The sequence below is a fragment of the Mesoplodon bidens genome (genome assembly GCF_964165515.1).
Source record: "Mesoplodon bidens genome assembly, chromosome: 4".
NCBI classification, from domain to species: Eukaryota; Metazoa; Chordata; class Mammalia; order Artiodactyla; family Ziphiidae; genus Mesoplodon; species Mesoplodon bidens.
Genome location: NC_138160.1, coordinates 173,512,106 through 173,535,461, shown reverse-complemented (window position 1 = coordinate 173,535,461; position 23,356 = coordinate 173,512,106). Strand labels below are relative to the sequence as shown.

The 23,356-nt window shown below is 49.8% G+C and overlaps 1 protein-coding gene and 1 long non-coding RNA gene across 2 annotated transcripts in view; one reads left to right on the top strand and one right to left on the bottom strand.

Annotated features, from left to right (window-relative positions):
- LOC308617132 overlaps positions 1–23,356 on the bottom strand; it is a 387,539-nt gene that overhangs the window by 98,358 nt on the left and 265,825 nt on the right. The window lies entirely within an intron of this gene.
- Positions 1–23,356, top strand: part of ADAMTS2 (ADAM metallopeptidase with thrombospondin type 1 motif 2) — a 232,722-nt gene that overhangs the window by 197,195 nt on the left and 12,171 nt on the right. The window contains exons 11-18 of the mRNA XM_081233868.1: positions 6,702–6,847; positions 9,741–9,916; positions 11,060–11,193; positions 15,605–15,728; positions 16,762–16,842; positions 18,537–18,703; positions 21,037–21,196; positions 23,087–23,219. Coding sequence (XP_081089994.1) covers positions 6,702–6,847; positions 9,741–9,916; positions 11,060–11,193; positions 15,605–15,728; positions 16,762–16,842; positions 18,537–18,703; positions 21,037–21,196; positions 23,087–23,219 — 1,121 coding nt within the window. The remainder of the gene's footprint in view (positions 1–6,701; positions 6,848–9,740; positions 9,917–11,059; positions 11,194–15,604; positions 15,729–16,761; positions 16,843–18,536; positions 18,704–21,036; positions 21,197–23,086; positions 23,220–23,356) is intronic.

Below are 23,356 nucleotides of genomic sequence, written 5' to 3'. Positions count from 1 at the left end.
ATGAACATTCGTGTTCAAGTTATTGCGTGGATGTGTCATTTTTCTTGAATATGTGTCTAGGAGTGGAATTGTTGGCTCTTATAGTAACTCTATTTTTAACATTTTGAGAAACTGCCAAACTCATTCCCAAAGCAGCTGTACCTTTTTACATTCCTACTAACAATTTCTCCACATCTTCACCAAAACATATTACCTGTGTTTTTATTATAACCATCCCAGTGGATGTGAAGTGTTATCTCATTGTGGTTTTGAGCACCTTTTCATGGGCTTAATGGCAACTTGTATACATCTTTTTTGGATAAATGTCTATTCATTATCCTTTGCTTATTTTTTAATTGAGGTATCTTTTTATTATCAAGTTATAATCATTCTTTATACATTCTGGGTACAAATCCCTTATCAGACTGCTCAGATATATGGTTTGCAAATATTTTCTCCCATTATGTGGGTTGTCTTTTCACTTTCATGATCATATCATTTGATGTACAAAAGCTTTTAACTTTGGTGAAGTCCAATTTAGATATTCTTTCTTTTGTCACTCGTGTTTTGGTGTTGTAACTAAGAAACCATTGCCATTAGGTCAAGAAGATGTATTCCTGCTCTTACATTTGGATCTATGATCCATTTTCAGTTAATATTTGTGTAAGGTGTGAGGAAGGAGTCCAGCGTTATTCTTTTGCATGTGAATATCCAGTTGTCTCAGCACCATTTGTTGAAGAGGCTATTCTTTTTCCATTGAATCACTTGGTACCTTTGTTAAAAATCAGTTGATCATATGTAAAGGTTCTTTTAGGGACTCTGCATTCTGTTCCATGAATAATTTTGTCTGCTCTTATGGCAGGGCCACACTGTCTTGATTATTGTAGTTTTGTGGTAAGCTTTGAAATAGGAAAGTCTGAGTCCTTCCACTTTGTTGTTTTTAAAGATTGTTTTGGCTATTTCTGATCATTTGACATTTGATATGAATTTTAGAAGCTGTTTCTCAATTTCTGAAAAATTCCAGAATAAGTGTTGCATTGAATCTACAGATCAATATGGGGAGTACAGGCACCCCTCGTTTTATTGGACTTTGTTTTATTGTGCTTTGCAGACATTACCTTTTTTTTTTTTTTTTTTTTTACGAATTGAAAGTTTGTGGCAGCCCTGCATTGTCAGTTGATGGTTAGCATTTTTTAGCAATAAAATATTTTAAATTAAGATATGCACATTGTTTTCTTAAGACATAATGTCACACTTAATAGACTACAGTATAGTGTAAACATAACTTTAACATGCACTGGGAAACCAAAAAAATTCATGTGACCCTCCTTATTTTGACATTTGCTTAATTGTGGTGGTCTGGAACCGAACCAGCAGTATCTCTGAGGTATGACTGTGCTGCCATATTAAACTCTGATCCATGAACATGGGATGTCTTTCCATTTACTTAGATCTTCGGTTTCTTTCAACAATGTTTTGTAGTTTTCAGTGTACTAGTTTTGCATTTTTTTCTTCAATGTATTCCTAAGGTTTTTTTTCTTTTTATTTCTTTTTTTTTGATGCTATTGTAAATAGAATTGTTTTCTTTTTTTAACTCAAAATACTTCTAATTTCTTAGTTGAATTACAATGTTATGTTACTTACTGCTGTACAGCAAAGTGACTCAGTTATACAAATATATATATATATTCTTTTTCATATTCTTTTTCATTATGGTTTATCACAGGATATTGAATATAGCTCCCTGTGCTATACAGTAGGACCTTGTTGTTTATCCATTCTATATATACCAGTTTGCATCTGCTAATCCCAAACTCCCAATCCAACCCTCTCCCAACCCCTCCCCCTTGGCAACCACCAGTCTGTTCTCTACGTCCCTGATAGAATTGTTTTCTTAATTTCATTTTCGGTTCATTCATTGCTAGTTTATAGAAATACAGTAGATTTTTGTATATTGACCTTGAATCCTGCAATCTCACTAAACTTTTTAAATTAACTTTAATAGTTTTTTAGTGGTTTCCATAGGACTTGCTATATAGAAGTTCATTTCATCTGCAAATAGAGATAGTTTTACTTCTTCCTTTCCAATCTGGATGCCCTTTACTTCTTTTTCTTCCCTAATTGTCCTGGCTAGAACGTTCAGTACAGTGTTGACTAGAAGTGGTGTGATCAGACACACTTGTCTTGCTTCTGATTAGGGGGAAAGCATTCATTCTTTTACCATTAAGCATGATGTTAGCTGGGGTATTTCATTGATGTCCTTTATCAGCTTGAGGAACTTCTAGTCCTGTCTTTTGAGTGCTTTTTTCAGGAAAGGATGTTGGATTTTGCCAGTTTTATCTTTTGAGTCTTGAGGTAATCATACAGTTTTTCCTTTATTCTGTTGATATGGTTTATTACATTGATTGATTTTCAGATATTAAACCTTGAATTCCTAGGATAAATTTCACTTGGTAATGGTGTATAATCTTTTACTATGGATTTGATTTGCTAGAATTTTGTTGAAGAATTTTTAAGTCTATTTTCATGAGATATTGTTCTGTAGTTTTTGTCTTTTGATATCTTTGATTTTTGTATTGGGGTAATATTAACCTCACAGAATGAATTGGGAAAATCTCCTCTTCCATTTTTTGAAAGAGTTTTTGAAGGATTGGTATTAATTTTTTTCAGCATTTGGTAGAATTTATCAGTGAAGTCATCTGGTTTTGGCTATTTTTTTTTTTTTTTTTTTTTTTTTGCAGTACGCGGGCCTCTCACTGTCGTGGCCTCTCCCGTTGCAGAGCACAGGGTCCGGACGCGCAGGCTCAGTGGCCATGGCTCACGGGTCCAGCCGCTCCGCGGCATGTGGGATCTTCCCATACCGGGGCACGAACCCGTATCCCCTGCATCGGCAGGCGGACTCTCAACCACTGTGCCACCAGGGAAGCCCTTGGCTATTTTTTGTGAGAAGTTTTAAATCACTAATTCAATCTCTTGTTATAGGTCTATTCCAATTTTTAGATCTTATTAAATCAGTTTGGTAGTCTGTGTCTTTCTAGAAATTTGTCCATTTCCAGAACTCTGTCTTTTCATGTGGATTTGAATTATTCTCTGGTGTCACTTGCTTTCAGCCTAAATAGCTCCCTTTATTATTTCTTTTTATACAATTTTATTGGAGTATAGTTGATTTACAGTGTTGTGTTAGTTTCAGGTGTATAGCATAGTGATTCAGTTATACATATACATACATTCATTCTTTCTCAGTTTCTTTTCCCATATAGTTTATCATAGAATATTGAGTAGAGTTCCCTGTGCTATACAGTAGGTCCTTGTTGGTTATCTATTTTATATATAGTAGTGTGTGTATGTTAATCCCAAACTCCTAATTTAGTATTTCTTATATGGCAGGTCTGCTAGCAATGAATTCTCCCAGTTTTTGTTTATCTGGGAATATTTTTATTTCACTTTCATTGTTGAGAGATAGTTTTGTTGGATATGATTCTTGGTTGACACCACTACCCCTGGCCTCCATTATTTCTGATTAAAGTCAGCTGTTAATCTTATTGGGCTTCCAGTGAGTCATTTTTCTTTTGCTTCTTTTGACATTTTACCTTTGTCTTTCTATATTTGACTATATTGTGTCTGGGTGTGGATTTCTTTGCATTTACCTTACTTGGTTAAATTTCTTGGATGTGTATGTTAATGTTTTTAATCAAATTTTGGAAGTTTTCAACCATTATTTCTTTGAATATTTTCTACTCCTTTCTCTGTGTCCTCTCCTTCTGGCACTTTTACTGTGCACATTTCAGTGAACTTATGGTCTTCCATGTTTCTCAGAGGCTCTGTTCATTTTTCTTTATTTTTTCCCCCTCTTCTCTTCAGATTGCATAATTTCTATTGATCTATATTCAAGTTCATGGAGTCTTCTGTCAGCTCAAATATACTACTGAGCCTTCTAGTGAATTTTTCATTTGTTTTTGAACTTTTAAACTACAGAATTTCATTTTCTTTTTTTTTTCTTTTTGTTTGTGTTTTTTTAGTTTCTATCTCTTTCCTGATGCCATTTGGTGAGGCATTGTTCTTTAGACATGGTTTCCTTTTGTTCTTTGAACATATTTATAATAGCTATTTTGAAATTTTTGCCTGTTAATTCTAACATTTGGGACTCCTCAAAGGCAGCTTCTGTTGCCTGCTTACTTTCCTGTGCATAGATTTCACTTTCCTGTTTCTTTTCATGTCTCAGAAATTTTTGTTGAGACTGGACTTTTTAGATGATACATTGAAGAAACTCTGGATAGTGATTCCCCTAGACCTTGTTGTGCTGTTGTTTGCTTGTTTACCTGTTTATTTCTTTAGTGACTTGGATGCACTGTTTCAATAAATTTTATTCGCCCTGCAGCATGCAGCTGCTCATACTGCCCCTCAGAGATCACAGCCTTGGGCATATGCATAGTCACCGGGCCACACAGCTTCCCACCTCCACCCCCAGAACAGTGGGATTAGCCAGGTTCTCTTTGTCTCTTTCTTTGATCTTCCAGCTAAACTTCTGGCTGTTCTGCCTCTATTGGTATCACACCCAATTAGCTTTCAATAGCTGCTAGCTGATGCTGTATTGTTTTTTATATAATTGCCCTGGGGTACATCTTGTCTACAACCTGACCCAATTAGATTCTGAACCCTTCACAGAGGCAGGGTGTTACCAATATTTGAGGCTTGCTCAGACTCCAGGAGGGCTCTTAGCTGTCTTTTCCCTGGTTACACTTCTAGTTGGTTTACCATTTTACTTGTTGCTTACTAGTATTGTGGAGCTACTGGCCTCCTCTTAGTTGCTCACTACCAAGATTTCTATTGTTTTTGACAATGGCCTTACGCAAGAACTTCCTCATGCTCGGTTCCAAATAAAGTTAGTCCTCTTAGGGTGAGCTATGGAGCTCTCAGTTCTGCCTCTCCCTCTGGGAAGACTACTGCACCACTGCACTGGAGCTAGGAGCAGGGTGGTCCACTTCCAGAGTGACACTCCTGGTCTACGAATAGGTCACTGGATAGAGATAGTAGTTTCTAGTCTTCTTGGCTTTTCCCTTTCAGCATGGAACCTCTGCCCTACAAGCAAGCCACAGAAGGGGCTACTGGAGTACTGTATTCTCAGTTTGTCATACCTGGGGTAGAGCCTCCAGTCTGGGAGTGAGGACTGAGTGGGCAAAGGGAGTTCCCTGATTGGAACAGATTTTCTGCAACACAGTGTTGGGAGGTATGGGAGATGCCAGTGGCCTGCCTTTCCCAGGGTGAAACTATAGCCCTAGACTGGGAGCTGAGGAGACAAAGACCTCTGTTGTTTAAGCAGTAAAGCCTCCATCACACTGAGATGGGGAAGGAATAGGAGAGGGTTGTGGCTCAAATGTATAGACTTTTACTATTGTTACCAAGATTTGGTAAATTTTCTCCATTTGTTGTATTGACCTTAGGACAATTTCAAGATACTTTATTTTTTTTAATTGAAGTATAGTTGATTTACAATACTGTGTTAGTTTCAGGTTTACAGCAAAATGATTCAGTTATATATATTCTTTTACAGATTCTTTTCCATTATAGGTTATTACAAGATATTGAATATAGTTCCCCATGGTATACAGTCAGTACTTGTCCAGATAATTTAAATGGTTTGTTGAGAAAATAATTTTCACCAGTTAAATAGTTGTTTTACTGAGGAGAGAGTTCACCAAGTTTCTTACAGCTCCATTCTAGAAGTTTCCATTTGCTGCCTGCTTTTGTAAACAAAGTTTTATTGGAATGCAGCCATATCCATTCATTTATATGTTGTCTGTAGCCACTTTCATGCTCTAATGGCAGAGTTGAATAGTTGAAATAGTGAGCACGTAGCCTGCAAAGACTAAAACAGTTACTATCTGGCCCTTACAGAAAAAGCTTGCTGAGGAATGATTGCATTATCTTTCTATTCTCCCTATGGAATACAATCCTACAGAATTATTGTCATATGAAGAGGGCATGAAAGAGTATACAGTTAGAACTGCAGGAAATGTTGTGTCCATCAATCAATTTGAAAAAATTCATTGTTCTCTGTTTTTGGTGGTTTGTGGTATTTGTCCGTTTTTAAATTTTAAATGTTTTGTTTTATATTTTCTAATTCTAAATCAATATTCCATTTTATACCTAATTGAGTATTTTTAATTTTGTAATCTTTTTCATATGGGCCCTAAATTGTATAAGCTTCCTCTCTGGACTAGGAAGGGCAACAGAGTGATAGATTCAAGTTGTAAACCTGCGCTTCCTCTACCCCAGTGTTCTACTTACTATATTCATGAATTTTTACCATGTCAACATATATATCACCTATCCTTCGTTGCCATATTTCTTTTAAACTGCTTTTCTTTACTTAAACAGTAGGCCTTACATGTCTCTAAAGTCACTGGCTTGATGTGCCGCTTACGTCTTTATGAATGGCGCTGTGTGGGCACACCAGGCCGGGGGTTTCATCCTGCAGACACGGTGTGCAGTGGGCTTTGGCTGCGGGGACAGAGTAGGCTGAACAAGGCACTGAGGATGGTGGGAGACCAGGGTGGTGGTCGGGGGAAGCTGGGTGAGCCAACACCTTACCATACCTCCCAGTGACGTTCTGAGCTTCTAGGGGTGAGTAGGGCCTGTTCTCCCTGTGCCTCGAGGGCCAGGCAGTCATCACGGGCACTGCAGGCTGAAGGGTGGGGGACATGTGACCTTCTGTCTTTCAGCACTGCTTTAAAGGGCACTGCATCTGGCTGACACCTGACATCCTCAAGCGAGATGGCAACTGGGGCGCCTGGAGTCCCTTTGGCTCCTGCTCGCGTACCTGCGGCACAGGTGTGAAGTTCAGGACCCGTCAGTGCGACAACCCACAGTGAGTTGGCCCTGATGTTTCCCAGCCTTCCTCGGTGGCAACTGCAGTCCCCAAGGGCCCTTGCTAGTCAACCCTATCCTGCAAGGCCCCTGCAGATGTCTGTTCTGGAGAGGGTGTGAGGGCAGGCAGCTCTGGCCCCTTCTCATCTTCCTGGGAGGGACTGAGACTTAGAGAGTGGAGGGCTCATGCCACATAGCCTGCTGGGGCCAGAGCCAGCTCTGGAGACTTGGAAACCTGGTCTTCTGACCTGGTGGCCTAGGGCCATTCCGCCCACTTGGCCTGCATCCTACTCTAGACACCATCCTCCTCTGCTCTTCTTGGTTGAGGGCATCAAGAATAGGAGGTGGGGGCTTCCCTGGTGGCGCAGTGGTTGAGAGTTCGCCTGCTGATGCAGGGGACACGGATTCGTGCCCTGGTCCGGGAAGATCCCACATGCCGCGGAGCGGCTGGGCCCGTGAGCCATGGCCGCTGAGCCTGAGCGTCCGGAGCCTGTGCTCCGTAACGGGAGAGGCCCGCGTACCGCAAAAAAAAAAAAAAAAAAAAAGAAGAATAGGAGGTGGAACAGAGATGGGGCAATGGGGATAAAGAGGAGGGCTCTCTCGGGCCCCAGGATGCCGGGAGCCTGAGCAGGAGAGCAGCTGTTTGCAATCAGGCAAGAGGCAGGGTCAGTGAACATGCCACCCATTCCCAGCTGCCCAGGGGAGAAACAGCCTGGAGAGGCTGCCCGAAGGCCCGCTGGACTCCCACCTCCACCCATGCTACCCATTCTGCCTCCCAGGCAGGCCCCATCCCCTGTGCTATCCTCAGAGCTCCCCTAGGGCTATTACCCTTGCCTCAAGATGAGACTGACAAGACAAGAAGTTAGAAACTCAGAGGTTACAGGGTGCTGGGTGAGGACTTCCAGGTTCTGGTCCAGGGTGCACAGTCAGAAGAGCAGATCTGGCCTGACAACCCCTCTCTCCCCCCACCAGGCCCTGACTCCTTGTGGTGTCTGATGCTGGGCTCTTGGGCTCCAGGGGACTCGCCCCCAGGTCTGGCCCCAGGGGAGATCGTGCAGGTTCTGGGTGCTCTATGTTCTGTCCCTCCCCACCTGCACACTCTAGGGATTTTCTTACCCCTCTGGCTGGTTCAGCCTTCTTGGTGGCAGCAAGGGACAGGGGCAGCAGTGACGTGAGCAAAACTGCCAGAACTGCCTGCCATCCCATCTGTTCACAAACACTGTTGGGCCTGGAGAGTAGCTAACCCCTGGTCAGTGCCAGCGTTCCGTGCACATCAGTGACCATCAGACAACACAGATGCGCCACACAGAGCTCTGAGCACGGTTCATTTATGCCAGCCTCACTTGCATCTGTGGGGAATACACACAGCTGCAGCGCCCAGAGCATTGCAGAGCCCACAGGCCCCACACAGCCTCTTTGTCAGCAATGCCAGTGTGCCCCGTGGGCCCCCCCTTTCGTGTGTCCTCCTGGAGATGACAGCTGGGCCTTATGCTGCCCCATCTTTAGTTGCTGCTCCCTGGCTCAGTAGCTTTCCCTGGGACACTGTGGCCAGTGTGAAGACTCCTGAGGTTCCCAGCTGGGCCCCCGCTCACTGGATTGAGCTCCTTCTGTGTTCTTTCCCTCACCACTCTTTTGATTGCAGAACTGCAAACAATCTACAGCATGAGCTCAAGCTCTTCAATTTCTCTTCCTCCCTGGCCTCCCCTGAATTCTCCAACTCACATTCTCTTTTGGAATTATCATGGATTTCCATTTGAATCTGTATGGCTCCTGTCTGGGCTGGTCGGGGCTCCAGTGACAGCCCGACCCCTTCCTGCTTTTTCCTGCTGCACGATGCCCCTGGGCTCCCCACACCTACACCCAGGGCTGCACCCCCTCCCGGTGATGCCCTGGTTGATGTTGTCATTGGTCTGTGGTCCCATCAGTGGCCCTGGTGTAAATCTCAAAGTCACCCTTTCTTTCATGGTCCCCATCAAACACTGAGGCCTCTTGGTTCTTTCTCCACAAATTTCTCAGATTGTTATTTCCACCGACTTCCCCTGAGAACGTGGCACTGTGCAAGGAGCCTCATGGAAGCCAGCCCCCTCCACCATCCACTCTGCAGTGCTATATGCTATACATTCATCATCACAGCAGAACATGACTTTTGCCCAAGTCTCGGGGGCGGGGGGGGGCTCGGGTTCTGCTTGGCTGAAGCCCCCCAGCTCCTCCCAGGGTGCTGCCTGCCACGCCCCATCACCCCACCTGCCATGGGCACCTGTTGGCCACCAGCTGGCGCCTTTCTGTGGGGTTAGTGCTTTGTGGACTGCTGATGTTCTCAACAAAGCAAGGAAATTACAGAAACACGGCCCAAGTTTTCTTGAGGTGGAGGAAGGCTGGAGATGGAGTGTCCACTGTGTACCTGACACTTGTTAAGAACACTTGTAGCAAGATTCCACTACTTCAGAATTGCTCTGAGTTCCCGGCGTGTGTGAGGCCCAGGCCCAGGCCCAGATGTAGGGGAGGCTCACCCAGCTCCACCACCCTGGAGCTTGTGGCCGGCGGCACAGCAGAACCTAAACACCCTGTTACAGCTCACTGTTGGTTCACCACCACAGCTACAGGAGCTGGGATGGGGCTTCGGGGTGCACAGGGGCTGAGTAGATGCTCCCTTCCCATGGGCCCCCTGAGAGAGGATTACCAGCGCCTTCTACAGTGATGCTCCAAGGCCCTGGAGGCTGGGGGATAGCCCAGGTCCTGCAGCTGGGACAGGGCAAGGCTGCGTCCCTTCACTCAACAGAGCTGCCCCCTGACCCCCAAGGATCAGGGATTCCCCCCAGATCCCACAAGTGGCACCCCATGTGCTGGCTTCTTCCTGGCACCAAGCTGCAAGACCTTTCTGCTTTCTCCTCCAGCCCAGCCAATGGGGGCCGCACCTGCTCAGGCCTTGCCTACGATTTCCAGCTCTGCAACTCCCAGGACTGCCCTGACGCCCTGGCTGACTTCCGTGAGGAGCAGTGCCGGCAGTGGGACCTATACTTCGAGCATGGTGACACCCAGCACCACTGGCTGCCCCACGAGCACCGGGATGGTGAGCCCTAAGGGGAGTGGGCATTCAGTATACCGGCCAGGGCTCACTGGGCCACTGATTCTGCATGGGCGTGCCAGCAGAGCCCACCCTGGGCAGGGTGGCTGCCGGCTTGGGGCTCACGGCAGGACTGCAATCCCAGAAGAGCCAGACCTGGCCAAGGATGCAGCGGAGAGGGCGGGGCCCAGCTGGCCCCAGGCTCCTGTGCTCGCCACCCAGTGGGCAAGGCTAGTGTTGTGCCTTTACCCTGACTCAGCCGTGAGGCGGAGGGCAGGGGCGGAGCCTGCCAAGGAATCAGGTTACTTCTGACCTCTCGTCTTTCAGTGGGAGCTCTCAGTTCCAAGTGACTTGAACTGGTTTAAGCATCAAAAGGCATTTGTTGGCTCCTAGAACTGAAAAGTCTGGTAGCTTCAAGCTTGAGAGTGTTTGTATTTCATTTGGGTCCCCCTCCCACTAAATGATGGAGAAACACAGTTTCCGTTCCTTCCAGGCACTGGGCAGAGGAGGGGAGTGGGGACTGGGGCCTGCTCTGCCGTCTCCATCACCCCATGTGTGTCACACCGGCTGAGCACCTGTTGCAAGCCCCACGTGTGCATTCAAGGAGGCGGTGCCAGAGCAGACCGATCCCCCTCTCAGAGCGAGGCTTTGGTCTGGCGAAAAATCAAATAATGACGTGATGTCATAGTGACCTCGGAGGTAAATGCTGAGAAGGGAAGGTGCCAGGGACCCGAGACTGAATCAGGGGGCATCTTATTTGGGGTTTCAGAGGTTGACTGAAAAGGGTCTCCAAGTAGAGACCTGGCAAACAGCCATTTTCCCTTCCCCTCGATATGGGGGTCTCTGGGCAGGGCGTCGGGAATCTGAGACCTGGCTGCACGAACAACAGCCTGGCTCAGTTGGGAAAAGCTCTTCCTAAGTCCCACACAACAGGGTCACGTAGGGGGTTGCAGTTATCTGCCCCCTTTCGCTTTCTCTCCCAGCCCAGGGCAGGCATGTGGGGAGGTGGGTGAATCATAAGAAGACCCTCCTGGGTGAGAGTTTCTCCTTGCAGGGTGCTTCCCTTTAGCAAACTTGGGAAGGAAACTGCAAGCAAAGTGAGGGGTGCAGCTGGCCCTCCTCACCAACACCCCGCTGCTTCCTTTCCAGCCAAAGAGAGATGCCACCTCTACTGTGAGTCCAAGGAGACCGGGGAGGTGGTGTCCATGAAGCGCATGGTGCACGATGGGACGCGCTGTTCTTACAAGGACGCCTTCAGCCTCTGCGTGCGCGGGGACTGCAGGGTGAGTGCCACGAGGCCAGCGCGGTGCCACAGGAGCAGGAGCAGGGGCAGCCGCAGCTCAGGGCCTCCGCTTTCTGGGGCTTTGGGAGGATTCACTGAGGTTGAGCTTGCAAAGTGTTGCAGACAGCATCTAGATCGGGGCAGGCTCTCAGCAAATGTTGGTTCCCACCCCCTGCTTCCTGCGGCCCCTCTCCATGACAAGGGTTCTCAGACCCGAGTCTGAGGAACCACCTGAGGAGCTTGGGGCTCCACCTCAGAGATTCTGCGTACGTAGGTCGAGGCTGTGGCCCAGAGCATGAGCTTTACCAGTTTTACCAGGTGATCTTGATGCACATGGTCCCTGGGGGGAGCCTTGTGAAGCACTGCCATGTCCTTGCACTCCTCTGGGCACTGGACAGCTTACTCTCGATCAGAGTGGCCCACCATGGCTCTCGTTGGTTTGGCTCTTTGTAGAAATGCCCTGCTGTGTTTTCTGTTACTGTCTTTGGCTTCAATCTTAGGCTGTTAAAAGAGACAACTGTGGGGTACACTCGGCATAAAATAGTAACATGAGTGCAGAACTGGCCCGTCCCCTAGAAATACCTGGAAGCCTCTGTGTAGGTTCCAGGTATTTGATTGTATGTGTCAAAGAGGATGATTCTCATCTTACCTTCCTGAGAAACGAGCATCCTCAGGACGTCCCTGACAGAGAGCTTGGCAGAATGCCGCAGCCCCGTGGCGGAGACGGATGAGACTGGAAGAGCAGGGAGGTGGGCTGTGGAGTAGCTGGAGGCAAGCTCAGGGATCCTCTCCAGGCACGTGATTTCAGCAGGACTGCAGCCAGCTGGGAGGGCCGTACAGTCTGCTCACACTCCAAACACTCAACCAGATACTTAAAGACAGCAGTGTCTCCCCTGTACCCGAGGGGTTTTAATTGATGGAGGTGACCAAATGATGACACAGAGAAGTCAGTGCCATTGAAAGAAGAACTTATTACTTACATTTTCTCAGGGAAGGGTATGGCATGCTGTGCAGGGCCACATGGAGAAGCACCAGATTCAGCTGGGAGGCAGAGGGAGCAGGAGAAAGTCTGGGCCAAAGCTTTTATTGGGGTTTCCATGGGAAAGCCAAGGCAGGCAGAGTAAACAGCTTGGGATTGGCCAGTTTGAATAATTCTGGCAGGAATGGTCTCTAGGTTCCTGGTATCTGACCCTGGGATGATTTAGGGCAGAGGCACATTGGCTTAGTGTGTGAGAGTTTGATAAAGGGAGGAATCAGTTGGTTTGTGTATGAAAGGTGTGCTTCCATTGCTGTCCCTAAGAATTGGCTAGCTAGCCCTGGGAGGGGCGGTCTCTTCTTGACTAGCAAGATTTTTAAGATGTCAAAACATCATAACACACAGAAAATATTAAAAACTGTGATTAAGACAGGCCATAGCATGGGAAACATTTAGTAGTGGAAATCGCTTTAGATGGCAGCTGTGCGTATGGTACAAACATAACAGGGAAGTAGGAACACTAATTCACCCCCCTGGTTAGTGGGCGTGTCTAGAGCTTCACTCCTCACATTGACAACTGGAGAAGAATAAGGTATTTCATTAATTCATGGTTATTTTGAACAGATAACAGTAGAATGATAGAGTTTTTCATAATTAGAAAATGTTTACATTTATATATGGTCACATTGCAAAAGTTAGAAAACAAAGGAGACAGAAAGGTTGAAAACACACAAAGGAAATAGGAGTTATAAGATGAAATGTAGGAGTCCTCACCATACATGTGAATGTGAAACTCTTCTTTTAAAAGAATCTAATATCCAAGTGGATGCTGTCAGTGAGAGAATATCAAAACACAATGACTCAGGAAGTTTCAAAGAGAAACGATAGCAAAAGACAGGTCAGGAGGATAAAGACACACACACACACACACACACACACACACACAGAGCAGGGAATCAGGAATTAAATGAGGCCATAAAGATTCTGATTCCAATCCCAGTTTGGAGTATTTTCCCCTACATGTCCAACAAGCAATTCTCTGACACCAGCTGGATGTTGTGGGCTGAAAAAAATTGCATAATGTGAGAGATGTTAGTTAAGTTTTATTTGGAGCAAAATGAGGACTATAGCTCTGAGGAAATGCTCCAAAGAGGTAAGCGGAGGTCAGTACTATACATGATTTTAGTGAAAGGGGGTACGTGCAGTCAAGCACACACTGTGGCAGAGGCTTGCTGCTGGTCACCAGGAGCAGATGTCGCCATTAATGATTTTGGTGCTTTCTTAGATAGAAGATGCAAGAATTTATGGGTTCATAAAATCTTCTCCTGAAAGTATCTAACTCTGTGAAGGCCTGTTCTGCCAGTTTTTCCAGAGCACAGAGTGCCTCATTCCTGATCTCCACCCTGAACGTCTTTCAGGTGTGTTGGAGGTCAGCGACCGCTAGTGGCTAGCGGCTAGTGGCTAGTGACCTAATCCTTGTAGAAGCAGAAGGCAAGTGCCAATGTTTAGTTGGCAGTGTCCTACAATTTAACTCAGTTCTGACACTACCTATCCTGAGAGAGCATCAGATCCCACAAGTTAAGGCCTCAGTCCTGTAAGATGGCCCCCTGCCTTCAGATGCCAATCACAAGTCCAGGTTGTCACCTGTGCTTCTGATTAACAGGCTGTAGATTGGAGGTTCCAACAACCCCTTCCTTGGGTTCAATTAATTTGCTAGAGTGACTCTTAGAACTCAAAAAACAGTTACTAGATTACCAGTTTATTACAGAGGGATGTAGCTCAGGAACAGGCAGATGGAAGATGCTTAGGGCAAGGTATGTAGGAAGGAATGGAGCTTCCAGGCCCTTTCAGAGCGTGCTGCTATCCCCAAATCTCTATGTGTTCACCAACCCAGAAGCTCTCCAAACCCCACCCTTTTGGGTTGTTATGGAGACTTCATTACAGGCATGCCTGACTAAATAATGGGTCACTGACCACCTACTCAACACCCCCCCCCATAAAGACAGCTTTATGGCTCTCACCACAGAAAATTCCAAGGGTTTTAGGAGGTCTAGCCAGAAACTGGATGAAGACCATATATATATATATATATATATATCTCATAAATCACAATATCACAACCGCCCTGGCTGGACAGGAGGTTCTCCCCTCCCTCCCTTCCTCTCCCTCCCCCCCTCTTTCTCTTCCCTCCTCCTCAGCATCAGCTTTATCCTTCAGGCAACGTATGACTGTTTACAAGGACCATATCCTCTCATCTGGGCAACAGCCCTGGCAGGCCTTGCTGCTCTGACTCCATGTCACAAATGTGGAAACCAACTAGAAGTTTCTCTGAGACTGCATTGCCAGGAAGTGGCTCTGTAGCCCCTGCATAGTCTACAGACCCTGCCCTCAAAGGTCTTTGTAAGACAAAAGTTAGAAATCAAAGAGCAAAACTAACACAATATTGTAAAGCAAATATACTCCAATAAAAAAAATTTTAAGTGTGTATTTTAAAAAAGCAAAAATAAAATATGAAAAGAGATATCAAAAAAATAAATCAATCAAAGAGCAAAGGGAAAGGAAGCAGTCTCACAAGAGGCAGTGATAGGAGGTTCCTGAGGGGTGAATTGGCTCTGGGCTTTCTGGCAGCCAGGGCAAAGAGGGAAACCTGTGATGCTATGGTGCACTCAGGACAGACGGCGAGCAGACCAGCTAGGAGGAGAGGTTGTCTTCCCTGCTGAGTGTGGTCATGGATATGAAAGCGGCCTCAGGCAGTGTGTTCAGACCCAGGGTCTGCTCCCCGCAGAGCTCTGGGGCCCTGGGAATGGTGTGCTATCGGCAGGGCTATAGAGAGTAACAGAACCGGAATTTGTTACTGCCTCTACCAGGTGGCCCTGGGCAAGGAACGTCCGTGCTCTGTGTGGAACAATTTTCGATACTAGAGTGGACAGTGTTGAGAGGATTGGTTGAGAGGATGAAGGCAAAAGTGTTCCTACCAACTCTCGTCCCCTCCTGCCCAGACACCCCGAGACAGACTGAAGAGGACACTGTTCCTGGGGGCAGTGTGAGGGGGGGACATCTTGGCCTAAGCTTTGGGTGCGAGCCCTGGAGGGGCCGCCTCTGGGGCTGCGCTGCATGGACGGCCGGGAGGAGGGCAGAGGCCACGTCTGATATGTCCATTAGGACGCCAGCGTGCTGTGGCAGGACAGCCTCAGGACCAGGCCCTGTTTAGGCTGTACAGAGCCCTCCACAGGTCACACTGTCCAGACAAGTGGATGAGTGAGGGGGCCAGGCTGGTCCTTGGGTGGGCACACAGGGTCTGTCTTGCTCCAAAGCCCCCTCTCCTTCCCCTGCATCAGGAACTGCTAAAGAAGGGATGCCCAGACCTGGGCTGTGGAGGGAACAGCTGGGGAGAGGGGGTCTCGAGTATACACTGCACCTCCCCACCCCTCTGCAGAAGGTGGGCTGTGACGGGGTGATCGGCTCCAGCAAGCAGGAGGACAAGTGTGGTGTGTGTGGAGGGGACAATTCCCACTGCAAGGTGGTCAAGGGCACATTCACACGCTCGCCCAAGAAGCTCGGTGAGTGCGCCCCTCCCTCCCCCTGCCCAGGGCACCCAGGCCTGAATGTCTATAGCACCTGGCCGGGTGGCTCTGACTGGGTTCTCAGCCGTTTGCGGGAGAGGGGGTGTAAGTCTGGGAGGGTGAGGTGGAGAGAGAACCAGGTCAGGGGCAGCTGCGCCAGGCCCCAGGGTGGGCAGGGACAGGGATAACGCCAGGGTATATGTGCACAGGGTGGGTCTTAGAAGTCTTTACTTGAGGGCACCCTCCCCAGCCCTCCAAGGCTTTCCGGTCACCGGCTGGCCTCCCTTGCTCGCTGCCCCCAGCCACGTGTCAGTAGGACTTTGATGGGCTGGTCAGTGCAGCCTGTGGCCTAGGGACATGTAAGCCTGTCCCCACAGGGCCACAGGATGGGGCTGGGGAACTTGGGGTCCCTGGCCAAGGTGGGCTCTGGGAAAACAGACCGCTTGGTGAGCCTCCTTCCACAGTGGTACCTCCGTCTGGCTTTGGTGCTCTGGGTGGGCTTGCAGCAGCTGACCGCTCTACCTCTGTCTGAAATGGCGAGAAGCCACTTTGTTTGGTTCACCTCTTTTGGAAGAAGGCCATGGGACAAACCTGCCAGACTCCACTCAGAGCTGGTGCCAGGGTGCCAGGAGCTGATCTTCTGCATCGCCCCACGTGAACAGGCTGTCTTCAGTTTGCGGATTAAGCCGCCGAGGTCCAGGGAGGGCAAGCAGTTTGCTGAAGGCCTCCCTCCTGGATGTGGCATCTTAGCTCCGTGCCCAGGTGTGACTCCAGGGACACTCACGAGGACGCCCACTAAGTTTTCAATGGAGGAGGCTGAAGGAGCACCTGGATCTGAAGATGAGCAAAGGGCTGTGGCTGGCTGGGGTGTGCTAGCTTTCCCGTGGACCCCTGTCTGGGTGGGCAGTCAGAGCCCATAAAACACTGGGGGCTCTGGAACCACCTTCGAGGGCAAGGCCCTCCTGGCATTGTCTGCATTCGACGGCCTCTCCATTCTCATTTGCCTTTGTCTCCCCACATCCCAACAAAGGTTACATCAAGATGTTTGAGATCCCAGCAGGAGCCAGACACCTGCTTATCCAGGAGGCAGACACCACCAGCCACCACCTGGGTGAGTGTCGGAGCCCAGGCAGTGCGGTGGATCTGCAGCCTGACTCTTCCGGGGATCAGGGCCCCAGCTGAGAGGGGTGACTGCAGCCCCATCTCCCCTGTCCCTGGCCTGGCCCACCTGGTGGACGTCTCCTGGAGTCATTTCCCAATGGAGAGGCCAGGGGTTGGGATCAGAGGGCTTCCCTGGCAGCAGCTGTGGAGGGACATGTGTTTAAAACATGACACACCTCCCCACCCTAACTCCATCTCGAGGCCAAGGGGGAAACCCCCTGTCCACTGGAAGGCAGGCAAGGTCCTTAAGCAGCGGCTGCTAAGGTCAGCTGGTAGATGGGCTCCCATGACATATTTGCATTTTTTCATTTAGTTTCATTTTAAATTCAAGTGATTCTTTTGGAATAGGGATTCCTGGCATCTGTTGAAAGTTTGGATGTTCTAACAACTCTGAGTGCCCCCTTCTCACATGGCAGCCCCTGTGGGGCTGTGCTCCTCCAGGCTGCCTGGGGCTCCTCAAAGGGGCTTCACCCATCCATGCCCCCCACCAAGTTGTAAGGCCGAAGTAGGAAGTGATGCTGGGGTCACTGAGGGGACCCCATACAAGTCCCTTCCTCCAATTTGGGTCCCGACCTTCCTCCCTGTGCCCTGGAAGCCAGACTGGGTCAGGGGCTCCATGACTGCCTCCATCTGGCCCCCGCCACTGACGCGAGACAGACACCACTCTTCTTAATATGAATTTTTCTTTCTTCCTTATTTTAAGAGGAGACTTTATGTTGCTATCCCAAAATGCAAAGCCAGTGGCACTTGCCTTAAGTAGAAGGCAGATATGAAAGTTGATCCCTGAAAAGAAAGACACTTCTATCTAAACACTGTTTCCTGCTCTCCCTGCACAAGAGGAGGGAGAGTTAGTGACAAGCTGAGGACCTCCTGGCGCCCGCTGAGGCTCTCAGAGGATTCTAGGAGACTTGTGAAGGGAATGATTTCCTAACTCTGTGATCCCATGATTTTTGTGCCCAGTCTGTGACACCACCTAAAATCTTCCAGCAGAACCCCAGCAGACACCTTCCACTGTGGGAAGCGTGGGGCTTCCTGACCAGTGGGTTCTCGGCTCCTAGACATTCTTTGTGGATGCCTAGTGGCCTGAGTGGTCCCCGGGCCAGGTCATGCCTCTTTGGGTTGTAGGGAACTGGTGGGGACCCAGGCCGAGCCACAGTTACCAATGGGGTGGGGAGACATATGGGACGTATGCTCACCCAAGGGAAGGAAGCCCTCACCCAGCCCTGTGCCCTGGTGTCCAGCAGATGCCCCTCGCCCGGGGGGCTGGGGCAGGGAAGGCAGTGGCTCTGAGAGCCCACTGAGTGCTCCAAGTAGACAGCAAGGAGGTGGCCTTGATGCCTGCCGAGTCCCTTGCCATGCAGCATCTCCTTCAGGGCCTGAGGGGCAGATCCAGGAAAGGGCCCTGGGCCTGGCAGAAGGGCAGAGTTAGAGGGAGACTTAGTTTTGGCTGAGAGACAGAGGGCAAGTCAGGTGCCCAAGGTGGTGTGGGCTGTCAGTGGGACTGACGGGCCCCCGGCAGAAGGCAGCCGGGAGACGAGCAGCTCTGGTTCCCGTAACTCCCCAACCTGTTCAAACCAGCATACCCTGCCAGCCTTCCCGCAGTTCTGCCCCTGGGTGACGCTGGCTGTCTTCTGTCATTCGCAGCCGTCAAGAACCTGGAGACAGGCAAGTTCATTTTAAATGAAGAGAATGACGTGGATCCCAACTCCAAGTCCTTCATCGCCATGGGTGTGGAGTGGGAGTACCGGGACGAGGATGGCCGGGAGACGCTGCAGACCATGGGCCCCCTCCACGGGACCATCACTGTGCTGGTAAGTCGAGGCAGGGGCCAGGCCCACCGCCTCCTGGCTGCCCAGGCAGGGAGCAAGTAGCTGCTAGGGAAGGGATGAGGGGTGCCTGGGAACCCTGAGCCTCCTGCATACTTCGGACCATGCTCTGAACGGCCTCTCTGGCGTGACTTTGGTACCAAGGGTCTCTATCTCTGTGTCAGAGCAAGGAACAGACATGGAGCCACCAGTTGGGCTCTGGGCCCTGTATCAACCCCTGGGTGACCAAAGACAAAATCCCCTGCAAGCGATTAGGTTCCCCCCTCTGGGTGACATTCATGACCACTTTTCATCATGCTTATTCATGTCTGCCACTGTATCCAAACCCAGCCACTCTCTGGGGGTGACCAGTGGGGCTCAGGAAATTGGACTGCTAGACCCAGGTCACACTAGACTTTGTCCCTGAGCAGGACTGGACCCCAGGTCTCCTGAGTCCAGGACCACAGGCTGCTCCTGGTGATGGGAGTACAAAGGGGGCTTGATTTCCTAATTCACTTTTAAAAAATTAATTTTAGGGCCTCCCTGGTGGCGCAGTGGTTGAGAGTCCGCCTGCCGATGCAGGGGATACGGGTTCGTGCCCCGGTCTGGGAGGATCCCATGTGCCGCGGAGCGGCTGGGCCCGTGAGCCATGGCCTCTGGGCCTGCGCGTCCGGAGCCTGTGCTCCGCAACGGGAGAGGCCACAACAGTGAGAGGCCCGCATACCGCAAAAAGAAAAAAAAAAAAAAAAAATTAATTTTAATTGCATACATAATATATTTTATCAGTAAAAAAAGTTAAAACACTACAGGTAAGGCTCAGGTGACTTTTGCCCCTCCGTTAAGGTGAGCACACCATGGTTGGGTTCAGGCACCCGGACCCAGCGCCCCACACCAGAGTGCGCAGCTGTGGCGGTGGGGTGTTTCATGTGCGCTGTGCTCTGCCCTGCTCACCTCGGCTGCATGTACTTTTCATCCCCAGAAACGCCTTTGGTGCCCTGCCTTTGTCAGTGCATATACAGTCAGGCTTCAGTATCTGCCATTTCTGTATTGGTAAATTCACCTACCGAAAGTATTTCTAATCCCAAAATCAATACAGGCGTACCTCAGTAGATACTGTAGGATCGGTTCCAGACCACCACAGTAAAGCGAATATGGCAATAACGCAAGTCACATGAATGTTTTGGTTTCCCAGTGTGTGTGATAGCCTTAGATCTAAAAAAAACAATGTACATACCTTGATTAAAAATACAAAACAAGGGCTTCCCTCGTGGCGCAGTGGTTGAGAGTCTGCCTGCCAATGCAGGGGACGCGGGTTCGTGCCCCGGTCCAGGAAGATCCCACATGCGCGCGGAGTGGCTGGGCCCGTGAGCCATGGCCGCTGAGCCTGCGCGTCCGGAGCCTGTGCTCCGCAACGGGAGAGGCCACAACAGTGAGAGGCCCGCGTACCGCAAAAAATAAATAAATAAAATAAATAAAATAAAATACAAAACAAAAAATCAGTTACAATAATAACATCGAAGATCACTGATCAGAGAGCACCATAATAAAAGTAATAATAAAGAAAAAGTTTGAAATATTGTGGGAATTACCAAAATGTGACCCAAAGACACAAAGTGAGCAAATCCTGTTGACAAATGGCGCCAATAGACTTGCTGGATGTGGGGCTGCCACAAAAGTTTAATTTGTAAAAAAATGTAATATCTGCAAAGCGCAGTAAAACAAAGCACCGTAAAGCGAGGTCTGCCGGTACTCGCAGTGGAGCAGGGGAAAATGTGAGGAGGCGGAAACAGGCGAGGCTCTGCTTCTTGTTTCAGCTGCTCCTGCAAACAAGCGTCTTTTTCACACTCTATTTACTTCCATGTTGTTTGCATTTTTGTGCTTTCGGGGGATGATTTCATTGTTTAAAATGGCCCCAAGCATGGGTCTGGTGTTCCTCTGAGCAGGAAGCTGCAGGTTTGCCCTAAGGAGAGAACGCATGTGTTAGATGAGCTGCGTCCAGGCACAAGTAACCGGGTACTGGCCATGAGTTCAGTGTTAATGAATCAATGGCATGTGCTAATTAAGGTGTCTTTAAACAGAAATGCACATAGAATAAGCTTATGCACTGACTGTTAATGAAACTGTCACGACCAGAGGTTCGCAGGCCCTGACGCCGTGTTCCCTGAACTGTGAGCAGCGGTTCAGTACTGGCAGATTCGGTGTTTGCCGGGACTTTCTAGAACCTGAGTATCGTGAATAATGAGACTTGGCCGCACATGTTCCTCGGGCTGACCTTCCTAACCCGGTCGCCGAGGGAGGGTGGTGGTGGGCAGACACATTCACGCCCGTCTCCGGGGCAGGTCATCCCGCAGGGGGACGCCCGCATCTCGCTGACCTACAAGTACATGATCCACGAGGACTCGCTCAATGTGGACGACAACAATGTCCTGGAGGACAATTCCGTGGGCTACGAGTGGGCCCTGAAGAAGTGGTCCCCCTGCTCCAAGCCCTGCGGTGGAGGTGAGGGGCCGTCTCAGAGCTGGGGCCCCAGAGGAGGTTGGGGCCAAGTGGGAGGGGTCTCCTGGATGAGGAGCTTCCTAAGTCCATGGTCCCTGCTGACTGCCTGGCATGAGGGATGTGCCAGGTATGAGAACACTAGACCCAAGCCAGTGACCTTTGCCTGGGTGACAAGGGCCTAGCCCCACTAGTGAGGTGGCATAGGGTGGGCAGGAAGAGCAGGCGCCCAGGGCAGCCAGGGGGCATGTGTGGGGCTTGGATGACACCAGCACCCACCTGCATCGTGTGAGAAGGAGGTCCGGCCTGGCGGGAGGTGGCCGTGAAGGTGGCTTGGATGGATTACTGTGACACCACGAGGCAGGTCACAGGAAAGGCTCAGGCCATGCTGGAGACCAATGAAGAGGCCCCCCTGCACATTCCCTCCTAAGATCCCTCCTTTCCGAATGCAGAAAGGCCTTTCCTCCCTGGGGCAGGGCTGGGTGCAGAGAGGTCCCACCTGCCTTGGACCTCAAAGAGGCCACAGTTGGGCGGGACATAACAGACAGACAAGAAGTTCTGATCTGCCCAGTGTAGTCACTGCTCCTAGGGGGCTGGAGGAGATAAAAGGCAGAAGAGAGCTCAGCCTGCAGGAGCAGGTGGCCAGGACAGACCTCCTTCAGGTGCCATGAAGGGTCCCACGCCTAGACAACAGAGGGAGTTTGCCCAGTGGGCGGGGCACCCACTGCCGGGCCCAGGCAGACGGAGGGCTCATCTTCCAGTGCTCCTGCCTGGGCGGATGGCACCCCAGCCTTCCACTGAGCCTCCAGGGCCCCTGGATATTATCAGCACATCCTGTTGAGTCTCCCTCCTGCGTATCTCTTGCACTCGTCTGCTGTTACCCAGTCCTGGCACCATCCTCGCCACCCAACTGGCCCCGTGTGTTCACCCTTGCCCTCCGAGTGATCTATTAAAGGGGCAGATCAGACCATACCCCTTTCTGTGATCACAGTTTTCAGCAGCTCCTTCTGCTCTTGGGATAAAAAACAAAATTCTCCTCATGGCCTCCAAGGTCCAAGCAACTTGCTCACCTCTCCCACTGCCGTTGGCACCCCCAACCCTTGTTCACTCAGCCCTGTCCACACTGGCCTTAAGTGCTTTTCCTGGACACGCTGTGCTCCTGCTTCAGGGCCTCTGCATAGGCCATCTCTTCCCCGGGGAGCCCCTTCCACCGCTTTCCCACTAAATCAGCACACCTCCATCCTCTGTTTCCTGGGATACCCCCAGATGCCCAGTCTAGATCAGGCTGCCCAGTCATATTCTCTCATGTCTAACCCACTAGGCTGAGGTTTTGAGACTTGGCACTGTTGACATTTTGGGGTCTATAATTTTCCATTGTGGGGGGTAGTCCCGTGCATTGTAGGATGCTGAGCAACATCCCCAGCCTCTACCTGTTAGATGTCGGTGGCATCTCCTCCCCCAGTTGTGACAACTAAGTGTCCCAGAGATCGCCAGATGTCCCCAGGGGCAAAATCTCCACCACTTGAGAACTGCTACACTAGACTGGCTGGAGGAGCCTTGCAGGCTGTATTCCATGTTTAGCCAGGTCCTCAGAGCACATTAATTCAAGGTGGAGTAAATGACTAAACAATGGGAGAGGAAATAGAACCTTCCCTCCTGCCCCAGGAAGCCAGCCAAGGGGCAGGAGAGAAGGGGGCTACTCTCCCTGGCCTGTCACCCTCACTTGGCCTGGGGTGCTGGGTAGACACCAGGCTAGATGTGTCCCTGCCCGACCCCCACCCCCACCCCATTAGCAGGTCGGGGAGAACGGGGCTAAGTGGCCTGAGGAGCCGACCCTCCACGCCTGCTGGAGGGCCCATACTGTCCCACTGAGCCCCCTCGAGCTCTCGTCTTCAGGGTCCCAGTTCACCAAGTATGGCTGCCGCCGGAGGCTGGACCACAAGATGGTGCACCGAGGATTCTGCGACTCCCTCTCGAAGCCCAAAGCCATTCGCCGGGCTTGCAACCCGCAGGAGTGCTCCCAGCCCGTGTGAGTGCCAGGGCTCCCCGGCCCCCAGCCCCACTAGAGGAGGGGAGGGAGAGCCCTGGGGCTCCTGTGGAGGGTGGTGCATGATCTGGTTCCCTGGATGCTCTGAGCCTCACGTGCCCTGAGACGTTTGAAAGATT